This window comes from Arvicanthis niloticus, chromosome 4, assembly GCF_011762505.2.
Source record: "Arvicanthis niloticus isolate mArvNil1 chromosome 4, mArvNil1.pat.X, whole genome shotgun sequence".
Lineage (NCBI taxonomy): Eukaryota > Metazoa > Chordata > Mammalia > Rodentia > Muridae > Arvicanthis > Arvicanthis niloticus.
The window spans coordinates 14,387,543-14,400,739 of NC_047661.1; the positions used below are offsets into that span (position 1 = coordinate 14,387,543).

General features: G+C 40.4%; 1 protein-coding gene across 4 annotated transcripts in view; it reads left to right on the top strand.

Moving 5' to 3' along the window:
• The window catches only part of Tnik (TRAF2 and NCK interacting kinase), a 399,376-nt gene that overhangs the window by 261,438 nt on the left and 124,741 nt on the right, over window positions 1-13,197 (top strand). For all 4 annotated transcript variants that reach the window (XM_034499583.2, XM_034499581.2, XM_034499582.2 and 1 more), the window contains exons 5-6: window positions 5,898-6,008; window positions 10,706-10,796. In XM_034499583.2, coding sequence (XP_034355474.1) covers window positions 5,898-6,008; window positions 10,706-10,796 — 202 coding nt within the window. The remainder of the gene's footprint in view (window positions 1-5,897; window positions 6,009-10,705; window positions 10,797-13,197) is intronic.

The window sequence follows — 13,197 nt, forward strand, 5'->3', positions numbered from 1 at the left end:
AAAGTAGACTGTCTCTCTGTTTTGTGGTACAAACCAGAGCAAAATGACGTGGCACTGTTTCATCAGAGGCTCTAGAATCACCTATGCCCATTGTCTTTCAAGCTCCTTCTGCCCTGTGACATGACCATGCAAGTGAAGTTGACCTCTAGGACAGAGTGACCATGCTGAGAGGCAGTAAGCAATGTGTGTTTGAGGGTTTTTGGTTACTGGCAGCTATCCATTTATTAGTGAACTAATGTTCACATCAGATCTGTATGTCTATGTTTGTTTGATATATATGCATGTTCATTTTTGTGCAACGTACCTGCATATGTGTGTATTAGAACGTGGAGTCTGGAAGTTGACTTCTGGTGTTTTTCTCAGGAGCCATCCACATTTGTGTGTGTGTGTGTGTGTGTATACAAGTTGGGACATCTCTTATTCTAACCAATTAAGTCACCAATTAGGTTAGACTGTTGGGCTGACAAGCTCTGGTAATCTTCTCTGGATGCTGTGTGTGGAACTCAGGTCCTTGTGCGTATGGATATTGTCCCCCCCAACCCCCCACAAAAAATATGATGACCTATTATAGCTTAGGCATGAAATAGGAGGTGGGACATCAGGAAGCAGAAAGGATTCTGTGATAGTGCCAAGTGGGAGATTCACCCTGGAAGATGTGAGGACGAAACAGGTTGTTGGTACCTGAGCACAGGTAACCAGCCACATGGCAGAATGTAAACTGGAATCAATGAGTTGTTTTAAGTTATGATCAGAGAAAAGTCTAGTTGTATGGCCAACAGACATGTGAGACTGAGTCTTATTTCTGGGACCATGGGACTAGGAGAGAAAAACCGTTTATAGAATTTAGAACCACCCTAGAGAAAATCCTCTGGCCAAGTCTGTGATGTCTTATCTAGACTAGTTTAGCCTTTGGCTATGTTTGTGAGGGATTATCTTGATTACATTCATTGATAGAGAAGATTTGTCCACTATGGTGACACCATTCCAAGAGCTGGGGTCCCAGACTAAACAAAGGGAGAAGTCCAACTGAACACAACTGTTCATCTTCCTCTGATTCCTGACTACGGATACAATGTAACCGGCTGCTTCAGTTTCCCACACTTCCCCTTGCTTACTGTGATAGGCTATGCCTTTGAACTATAACAGGACAAGTAACTAATGTAGTGTCTACTAAGCTACTAAGATGATGGTTTTCAGCCTGCTTTGAGCACTCAATAAGTATTCACTATGGGTAAGGCCAAAGACCATAAAAAGCTCAGTTCTTACAGCCAAATTGAGATGAGAGTCAGGCAAAAGATTTTTTGTTTACTTTTTGTTTTGTTTGTAAACCACCAAGCCGTTAAGTACCCAGCACATTAAGTTCTAAGTACGTGCTGGTGTGTCTCATTGCCCTTGTGTAAACTCCTAGGAAACTTTCTTTCCTGGGAGATATTAATGATGCATTGTATCCTTCTTGTGTGATGTGAAGTTCTTGACTTACCTCCCCCAGCCCAGCTTGGCATGTTGAGCCCTGTGTCTGTTTATTAATGAGGTGGGGCTACTTCCCGGGAGGGAAGGTCCCTGCTGTGTGGTGGCGGTAATTATCAGTGTTGCCATGTGGCTGCAGGAACCCATTGCTGGCAAGTTCTGGTTTCTTTGAGTTTCTTTTTTTCCTTCTTTAGAGCCCCCATTACATAATTTAACAATCATTTTGTTCCTCAGTGAGATGAAAAGAGTGGAGCGGCCCTCAGCTGCAGCTGAATAGAGAGACAGATTATAGAAATCACTGACATTAGTGCCTGGATAGAACTGGAGTGTCTCCTACTGAATATTTGAAAGTATTTTGTCCAATCTAATTTTGAAAGGCTGGTGTTGCTGGCTTCCACTGCTCTCTTTGGGGACCACAATTATGTGGCCTCATAGGGCCCAATAGTAGGACATTTTCGCCAAATGACATGCGGACTGTTGATGCATCCCTGGGAGGTCTCGCCACTATGTCTTTTCCAAAATGTGACGGGGAGAAAGGACAGAGACATGCTTGGCTCACACGGGAAGTGCTTTTCTCTTGTGTCCCAGTATGTGGTTTTGGTTCATTCTGCTGGCACCGACCAAAGCATGTTTCTCTACATAATGTTGTTTCCAGGTACACAGCAGTGGACAGAGCCATGTGAGAAACACGAGTGTACCCAGGCAGCCTCCCCCTAGTGTCTAATCCCGGCCTCCCACATGATCCTCTGCTTCCCCGACTGAGGCAAATCCAAGACAACAGTTTTTAAAGTTCTGCTAAAATACATGTAGTATTAGATGCCTTCAGTTTTAGCTGCTTCTAAAATAGTAATCCAGAGGCAACAGCATGTTCATTGTACTGTTCAAAGCACCCTCATTCCCTGGCTCCAAAATTATTCGTCTCCCTATCCCCTGAGAATTTTATATCCACCACTCACTCCTGTTTCACAGGCCCATTTCCCAGAAGTCGCTGAGCCTGCTTTCCATTGCTAGAAAGTCATCCAGCTTCTCTGTTTCATGGGAATGGAATTACATATTACATGGCCACTTTTGTCTGTCTCCTTTCATTTAACATAATGTCCTCACAGTCCAGCCGTGTGGTATCAGTCATTTATTCCCATGGCCAAATAATATGCCATTGGGTGGACATACCACAGTTTGTTTCATCTTACTTGTTCACCCTTAGGTAAAATTTTTGTTCCCAACTTGTGTCTTCTGTAAGAAGTACTGCTAGGAATACCCCTATCATGGCTTTTCTGAAACGTCAATTTTCAATACTTTTTGTGAAAATCTTCAAGGAAAACAACTGGGTTTTATGTTGATTTCATCCTTAATTTCTTAAAGAATTCACAATTCTACAGTTATTGCACTATGTTGTGTAGTCACTGGCAATGTATGAAGGCTCCAGTTGATCTACATTTTTAAAGATTATACTCATCTTCCTGGGTGTTGTGACACCTCATTGTGGTTTTGATCCGTATTTTCCTCATGAGGTCATCAATACTCATGAGGTCATCAGCATCTTTTAGTCCCATCACTGGCCTCTTCATATATTCTTCAGACTCTGAAGTTTAGAGAAATGTCTGTTTAAGTTCTTTGCTCATTCTCACTACACTTCATTGATTTATTTATTTAGTTTTTTTTTTAAGATTTGTTTATTTTATGTATATGAGTATGAGTACACTGTAGCTGTCTTCAGACACACCAGAAGAGGGCATCAGATCCCATTACGGATGGTTGTGAGCCACCATGTGGTTGCTGGGAATTGAACTCAGGACCTCTGGAAGAGCAGTCAGTGCTCTTAACCACTGAGCCACCTCTCCAGCTCCTATTTACTTGTTTTTCAATTGTTGTTATTTCTGTTTTGGGGACAAGTTTTCTCAGACTGGCCGGGAGCTCACCCCAGTCTTCTTGCCTTTTCTTGTCAACTTGTAGCACCACACCCAACTCCTAAGCTCATGCTTAAACTGGAACTCTTTGTTGTTGCCTTATAAATTCTGGACACCACATGCGTATCAGATATGTTATAAATATTTTCAATATGGAGCTGAAGAGAAGGCTCAGACGTTAAGAGCACCAGCTGCTCTTCCAGAGGACCTGGGTTCAATTCCTAGCACCTACATGGTCACTCACTACCATCTGTACCTTCATCTGGCTGACTTCATCTGGCCTCCCCAGGCGCTTCACACATGTAAAGCACAGATATAAATATTTAATAAATAAATATTTATTAACAATAAAATTTAATAATTTTATTATTAATTTTATTATTTTATTTTATTAATAAAATAAAAATTATTTTCTTATTCTGTTTTAACAGATATAAATATATAAATATATATAAATATAAATATATATAAATATATCTGTTAAAAGAGAATAATAAAATAAAATTTGAAATATCTTTATCATATTTTATAAATTCTTTTAACTATCTTAAGAATGTACTTTACTGCACAGAAGTATTTCAGCATATATGTGTTAAATATGAGAATTTTTTAATAACCATAAAATCACCACGCTTAAAAAAAAAACAAATTACACTTCCTTAGTCTCCCCATTTATATTTATATAAAAGGTTGCAATTGTTTATTAAAAAATTAACAGTTGCTTTTTCTGGTTTAGGTCTCTTCTGTTTCTTTAGTTTTTTGGTTGTTAGTTTTTTGATATGGTTTCTCTGTGAAATCCTGAAACTCAATATATAGATCAGGTTGTCTTTAAACTCACAGAGACTTACCACTCTCTGCTTTCCAAGTGCTGGGATCAGAGGCAACACAAACAAAAAAAAAAGAAAAAAACATACCCAGTTGGGTATTTCCCCCCACCTCCATCTCCCTTCCCCTCCCTCCCTCCTTCTCTCTCTCTTTCTCTTTCTCTTTACCTTCCTCCCTCCCTCTGTCTCTCCCTCCCTCCTTCCTTCCCTCTGTCTCTCCTTCCCTCCTTCTCTCTCTCTCTCCCTCCCTCCCTCCCCCTCTCTCTCTTTGTGTGTGTGTGTGTGTGTGTGTGTGTGTGTGTGTGTGTGTGTGTAGGACTGCAGCTCTGCAGCTGATGCCAGGAATCATCTGGATCACTCTTACAGATTACTCATTCAGGCAGGATCTATCAGTGGAATGCAGAGCTTACTGATATGGCTGGTCTCACTAGGCAGCTCACTCTGGAGAATCTCCTCTCCATCTTCAGAGGCTAGCTTTACAGTCAGGGAGCCAAACCCATCAGAACTTACCTGGGTTCTGAACTCTTGAGTCCTCACACCTGCACAGTTGGTGCTTTTTCCCCTGAGCCACCTCCACCCCCACCCCCACCCCTGGAGGTGCCTTTTAAGGACCTGGTGGCACAGACCTGATCCACACATGTGGACTCTATTGTGCCTCTGCTCTGCTTCCCTCTCTCTTATCAAGTTGAGGACTTATTACTAATTATTCTAAATTATTTTAATTAATTACAAAAAAGCAATGCCTTATCTAACTAAGGGAGCTTTTCATTGAAAACTATGTAAAAGAGAAAGGGTGGAACAGAATTGCTTTTTCTGAGGCTGGGAAGGGATGAGAAAGTCCCGCTCCAGCCTCTGCTCTACGACAGTGCTTACCCTCTGCCCGATTTATAAAGTTGCTAAGTACAGTAATGAGTTTATATTTATAGACTGCTTGGAGCTTTTTGGATGAAAGGTGCTAAATTAGAGTTTATTGTTTATTGAATTTATCTGATGTGTCCAACCTCCTGGGAACACTTACTGAAGTTAATTAAAACCAGATAGTCCACATTCTGACAGCTTACAGTGTCACATCCAAAGCAAAAACATAAACAGCTTGCACCGGTGGCGGCCTAGCTTGGGACTGCCTAGAGAACTAACTGTGCTTTTTCGGACAGAGAAAGGTTCTGCTTTGTAGGAGACACAAGTACAGCTGCAGATTCAATTCACAGCGATAATTTCAATTTCGTCTGAGTTGCTGACCGGCTCCTATTATACAAAAACAAAGAAACAAGCTTTAGAATATAGAAAATGTTCTTGATTTCTGACTATAAAATACTATTTGAAACACTTTTAGAAATAATAATAATCTTGGACCAGTGAGATGGCTTAGCTCACCATGTCTGATGACCTAAGTTTGATATCTAGGACCCACATGGTACAAAGAGAGAACCAACTCCCACAATTTGTCCTGTGTGACACACACACACACACACACACACACCTAAAATAATGTTTTAAGAAGTAATCTTTCCTCTCTATAATTTCTCAAGGACTTACTAGAAAAGATGATGGTTTAACTACTGTTCTATGACTGCGTTTTTATTGCAGGAATGGCATCCATAAATAACACACTAGAGAACAGTCTGCTTTCTCAACCCAACTTAGTAAGGAATCGCAGCCAAGTGTGATTATAACAAATGCTGTTCCCTTCCTTTGCCAGTTGGTTATGGAGTTCTGTGGTGCTGGCTCTGTCACTGACTTGATCAAGAACACGAAAGGCAACACATTGAAAGAGGAGTGGATTGCATACATCTGCAGGGAGATCTTACGGGTAGGTGTTGAGTGGGCATGGCGGGCCTCCTACTTCCCTCGCGTAATGTGGTAATGTCTTTATAATGTCTTATTTTAACAATCTCGGCTTGGGGTGAACATTTGTAATCCCAGCATTTGGAAGACTGAGGCAAGAAGATTATATATTCAAAGCTATGTTCCCCCAAAAGTAGGTAGGTAGGAAGGTAGGTAAGTAGGTAAATAGGTAGGTAGGTAGGTAGGTAGGTAGGTAGGTAGGTAGATAGATAGACACATGATACATAAATGGATACATAGATAGATGGACAGACAGACATGTGACAGACAAATGATAGAAAGTCAGATGATGGATGGATGGATGATAGATAGATAGATAGATAGATAGATAGATAGATAGATAGATAGATACATTATACATAGATACATAAATAGATGGACAGACGACATGTGACAGACAAATGATAGAAAGTCAGATGATGGATGGATGATAGATAGATAGATACATAGATAGGTAGATACATAGATAGATACATAGATAGACAGACAGGCAGACAAATAGATGATAGATGACGGATAGATTAAACATAGATTATAGATAGGAAAATTGATGATATATAGATATGTGGTATATTTATATGTATATATAGATATATGATTGATGAATTGTTTATTCTAACAGTGATGGTGGTAGCTGTGGTTTGGAGGCAGGGAGGTACTGATGGAACAAGGACCATTCTAGATGGTCAAGGTCATGTGTACTTTCATTTGGAAGGTTGACATTGCATGATTTCCATGACAAAACACTTGTTCTTGATGGTGGTTTCTTTACTACAAGTCTGACTTTAGATCATAATGTCCCTGTGGGGAATGGATTAAGAAAGAGATAAACACTGGTTAGTCATTCAAAGTGTCTATTTTCATAACTAATGTTGTAATACCTCCTCACCACTAAGACACTTTATTCATGTCTGTGCATACAGGTTAGTTTGTACCTTAAAAAAATCCTTGAGGCTTAGCCACTTAAATAAAGGATGATGGTTGGGTATGCGTGTTTGCTTACTTTCCCACACAAATCTCACAGTGAGGCAACAAAACAGTTCAGGAAGAAGGCACTGAACACATTCAGTTCACTCAAAGCTAGTTTAATTTTCTCTTGCTACTAATATAGAGGTTATTATGTGTCTACTGGGCAATTATACTACATCTGCCACACAGTCATTATTTATTTATAAGCTCTGCCTTCTTAGTTTAAGGCATCAGAAGTTAAAATTGCATTTTACTATGTGTTCTGTGGTGTCCTGTCTGTCCTGTGGGTGGATGAACTTTGAGAAGGATGAAAGATATATTGTGATGATGTGAGGTTGTTAAAGAAAAAAACAGATTAAGAAGGAAACAAAGAGAAAATGAAACTTAAATCTAGCATTGGCCATAGCAGGAAACAAGCCAGATATTTAGAAGCAGACCTACAAAAAGAGGTGAGTGATGTCCTCATGTCTATACTGAGAGACATGAAAGAAGCCTTTAATAAATGCTGGTATATGCAGCTCCATAGATAGAATTCTCACTATGACAAAGATGTCACCTCTCTATAACTTGATACAAGGTTTCTTAAAACATCTAATCAAAACTTGTATGAGTATACTGTGGACAAGGTAGACTTTATAAATTTTATGGACACAGAAATGGCCCAAAATAACTAGAGCCATTTTAAAGAAGACTAAAAGCACAGGGTTTATGTTCTCAACTGTCAGAATTTATTCAAGGTTGCTAAGTAACAAGACTAGACAAGGGTCAAGGGCATAGAATCAGGTGTCCCTGAATAGATTCATATCATACAAACACTGGTACATGACAAAGAAGAGCTACAGTGGACAAGTTTTTTATCATTATTCATATTGACTATCAATGTGACAGTGTGAAATCAGCACCTGCTTTATACAATAAATTTATACCAATGACTACAAATGGCAAAGATAAAAAAAACCACCAAATGTATGTATGTATGTATGTATGTATGTATGTATGTATGTAAGATAGGGTCTTGCATCGCTCAGGCTGGCTTTTAATTTGCTACATTGTTGAGGATGACCAAGAAGTTCTGACTTTTCTGCCTCAAACTCTTGAGTCCTGAGGTGATAGGCACATACCATTACACCTATTTTTAGGTGCTGTTTTGTTTGCATCTGTGTGTGTGTGTGTGTGTGTGGTGTGTGTGTGTGTGTGTGTGAATGCACATGCATGTGGAAGCCAGAGGTCAGTTCTTTCCAGCATGTCTTCCAAGTCACATCTCCCTTATGTTTGTATATATGGTGTAGAAAGCGTCATACTAAAGCTGTTACCAGATAAGGTGGAGTACTACAATCCATAGCTTGGGGTGGGGGGACAGAAATGATTTAATGAATAAATATGAAAACAAAACTTGAGAAGAAGTAAGCTAAGGCTTACTGAGTTCCATCTTAGCCGTTACCTACAAGGGTTACTCTGTCATTAACATAATGTGAATTTCTATCCATCTTTTAGAAAGCACCATATCTTTAGTCCCTGAGGCCACCCAGTGGGCACCAGCGATCTGAGGCCTCCAGGAGCAGTTCTGTCCTCCCAGTCCTGGCCCTACGGCCTTTTTTTTTTTTTTTTTTTTTTTCTTTTTAGAAGATGCAGCAGGGGAGCAGGTATTTGTTCTCAGGACTCTAAAGGCAACCCAGATATTCACCATAGACTTTTTAATTTTATGAAAGTGGTGTGTTTCTTCCTCCTTCCAACTCTTCCTTCCACATGATGCCGGCTTGTGGGGGATAAGACAGCCAATAGGAGAGAATATTTGATCCCTCATCACAAGAATTTTCTGGCATGACCCTCTGCCTGCTGCACAGTATATGTTTACTATGTGCTCACTATACCGTTGCAACCACTTTGGTCAGGATAAAGGGGGTCTTTAGTCCTCCAAGCACTTACATTTCTGTGCTATAACACAAGGCATTTAAAGGTGGTCGCTGCCTACCTAGAGCCAAACCAGCCAGATGTTTTAAAAAAGAAAAGAAGAGGATGAGGAAGAGGATGAGGAGGTGTTACGAAAGCCATGCCTCACTGTCCCCTCACTAACTCTCAGGCTGTTTCTTCAACAAGAAAAGTTAGTGTGTGTGTGTGTGTGTGTGTGTGTGTGTGTGTGTGTGTGTGTGTGTGTCTTTATTTGTGTGTTATTTGTAGAGAACAATTAAGAGAAGAAAAATCATAAATAATAAAATCACAACGCTCAGGCTCCTGATAGCATAACTTTGTAAGTACTAGCCCATGTATTTTGCTTCAAAACTGATTTTTAGATTATTTTGTTATAATTTATCTGAAAAAAAAAAAAGCCTGACTTCCTTAGAATAAATCTGTTCCTCATTGAACTCACACCACCACAACAGAAGTCTAAATTAGAGCAATTCCTGGAGAGACAGACAATCAGGTGTGGATGTCACTGAGTGCTTAATATCACAGATTCTGCATAAAGTCTCGAAATTATCAATTCCTGAAGTGACAGAATAAGAGTCAACCAAGAAAGCAGCGGTTGTTTCTGTTTTGGGTGTTTGTGTGTGCATGTGTATGTGTGCACACGTGTCTGAGTACACATGTGTCTGTGCATACACATTTGTGTCTGGGTGTACGTGTGTCTGGGTACACATCTATGTACATATGTGTCTGTGTGCACATGTGTTTATGCACACACATTTGTGTCTGTGTGTACATGTGTCTGTGCACATGTGTCTGTGTGTACATGTGTCTGTGTGCACACATTTGTGTCTGTGTGTACATGTGTCTGTGTGTACATGTGTCTGTGTGCACATGTGTCTGTGTGCACATGTTTATGTCGGTGTGTACATGTGTCTGTGTGCACACATTTGTGTCTGTGTGCATATGTGTCTGTGTGCACATGTTTGTATCTGTGTGTATACTGTAAGACTCCTACAGCTATCATCCCTCAGTTGCTGCCCTTCAATGTTCTTTACGGACAGGATCTCTCACTGGCCTGGAAACCAACAAATTTGCTAAGTCATTAAATCAATGTTAAGTTAGTGCCCTCCCCATAACCTGGGGATCCCCCTATCTCTGCCTTTCCAGCACTGATCATAGGTACCACCATCATGCTTGGTCTCTCTTAGCGTGTTATCTAACTCAGGTCCCCATGCTAAAGGTCAAGCGCTTGACTGACTATACTGTTCTCCCAGACCATTTTTATTTTGTAATGTAGACCACACCAAATAAGACCGAGGGGAAAGCCCGTGGCTAGCTTGAAGTGTATTTCATTGTGCTTAATTAAAATTGTATAATTGAAGATAACTTTTAAATCCAAATGCCTGTCCAAAAGTTACATTTGGTGAAACCAGGTTAGTTTTCTAGGTGAACTGTGAATGTGTCCATTACAAATTAACACATATCGACAGACCTCATTCTCAGAGCACTGTGCCAACTGAAATTCAAGCAGGTGGGAACCCCATCATATCTGACAGACCTACCGATGTCAGATCTAATGTGTTTGTCAGCATAGCGTCATGTGTGAGTCAGTTGGTGCTGATAGTGCCCTGTAGCTCAGCTCAGCAACGTGGCTATATAAAAATGAAATTGGCTTCTAGAGGTATCTACGGGTGAGTTGAGTTTGGGGGTGACTGTTAGCATTCAAAGGGGTGCTTGTATCTTCATTTATGTCCTATTAACTATCTTTTCTCTCCATTCCATTAGGGCCTGAGTCACCTGCACCAGCACAAAGTGATTCATCGGGATATTAAAGGACAGAACGTTTTGCTGACTGAAAATGCAGAAGTTAAGCTAGGTATGAAAAGTGTCGTGAGCCACACCACTGCTAGAGCCGTGTCAACCGTCCTTTTTGTAAACCTGTCCCCATGGACGGGGCAGAGGTCAACAGTCCTTTATGTAAACCTGTCACTATGGAGTTGTGGGCGGGGCATTTCCCCAGAGATGAAAGGAAAATATTTTTTGTCCATTTAAAAAGTATTTTCCCAAACCATCTTGAAGAGTGGCTTGTGTGGTGACTAGAAGCCTACACTTAAGCACTGTGTAGAATTTTATTCTCTGTAATGATTAGAAGTGACAGACCTGGGCATCATCCCGTACACTTCCTAGATGGCTTGTGTACCCTGGATGAGGTACTGATGGCCCTAGGTTTTTTTGGTTTGGGCTTGTTTCATGAAAAATATTCATATTTTCACATTTGAAATACGAAATATTTTTTAATATGAAAAATATTCAAATTTCATATTTGAAAGTATTTTGAATAATCCAGTTCTGCTAACTTCCCATAGGCTTGAGTTGTATTTAAATTTACTTTATTATTTCCTACAGCTCCTGTATAAAGGGGATTCTTCAGAGTTCATTTTGGGTGCACCCTGATCACCCCACTTCACCCTGTCAGAGTTGATGGGGGAGAAATCCTTCTTTTTAACAAATACATCAGAGCCTGTCCTAATTGCCTCATTTGCTGTGTCCTGACAAAAAAAAAAAAAAAAAAAAAAAAAAAAAAAAAAAAAAAAAAAAAAAAAAAACCAACAACAAAAACAAAAAAAAACCCAACAACAACAACAATAACAAAAAACCCCAGCAACTTAGGAGGAAGTGTCTGTCTTAGCTCACATTTCCAGATTACAGTCTATCAGTGGGGAAAATCCAGGCAGCTGAAATCCAATGCAGCTGGTCACATTCACAGCCAGGAATAGGGAGAGTGAATGTTTACATACTCACATCCTCCACTTTGAGACAGCTCAGGACCCAAATCTAGAGAATGGAGCCATTTTTAGTGGGCTAGGTCTTCCCACAGGCCAAATCCATCCAGACAAATCCTCAAGGAGACTCTCTTCCCAAGGGGATTCCAGACTGATCCAGACTGAGAGTTACAACTATTCTAGAGCCCTTCCACAGAAAATCCAGGAATGTTCTCATTTTATCATCTAGAAAGGATTTTCTGTCCGTGGAATTGTTCGTTTTCAAGGAGATTTGAAGTCTTGCCCTTCCCTTTTGATGAGATACGTAACTTTCCATTATATTAGCATTTGGAGCCAAACATTCATCATATGAACATTTGCTTTTAAAAAGAAGTGCATACACTGTACACCTAAATAGATGCATGTACGGAGACTGGATGATCCAGCCTAGAGGACTTCTTGGTGCTGTTTAACAAACGCTCATTGGGAGTATAATGTATGCCACATCTCTCCAGAGACACTTTGATTAGCTCATGTGAACAGGCTTATTCTATGTTGCCGTCTTCATCTTTATATTGTAGATTTGAATAACCGCACACATGGTGCTTTGGTTAATAGCCACAGTGCTTTCCAGTTGCAGGACGGTATGTGAAAACGTTGGCAGTCTGACACAAACCCTTAGGTCTCAGTTGCCATTTGTGGCCATGAAGGCTATCTTTTCCAGAACCCCTACTTGTTTTAGTCTCAGGGAGCCTTGGTATGATCAAATCCCACAATCTGTGATTTCCTCACTAGTGTATGTATCTTCTTAATAATGCAATTTAAAAGTAGGTATTCATGGTATAGAAATGGTAGAAGAGACCAAATGCCCATCACCAGAGGAAAAGATAAACAAAGTGTAGACATGGAAATTTAGTGGAAAACTATTCAGCATTAAAAAGGAAGAAAACTGTAACATACATTACAGCCTGAGTGAACTTTGAGAGCCTTATGTCATGTGAAATAAGATGCATGCTGTGTGATTCTGCTCGTTTACAGGAGAGGGCAGTGAGTGTCCTAGCGATGGGGGCAGGAGGATGACTGGGTAAAGTATGGACATAGGTTGTTATTGCTCGGTGGTATGGACTCTCACTGGCAGGAGATGAAAATGTTCTGGGGATGGATGGAGGTGAGGATGATGAGGATGATGCCATCTTAAGGGCTTTACTTGGCCCAGAAAATGTGTATAAGATGTGGCCAAAATCTATCCTAATGAAGTTGTTCTTGCTGTAATAAAACATCAGGACCAAAAGAAATGGGTTAAGAAAAGGGTTTATCACAGCTCACAACTCTCAGCTCACACTCAATTACTGATGGAAGTCAGCACAGGCGCTCAAGGCAGGAACCTGGAGGCAGGAGCTGAAGCAGAGGCCATGGAGGGTGCTGCTTACTGGCTCGCTCCGTGCTACTTGCCTAGTTTGCTTTTTTACCTCCCCATGGGATGGTTCCATCCACAATGGGCTAGGCCCCTCCACA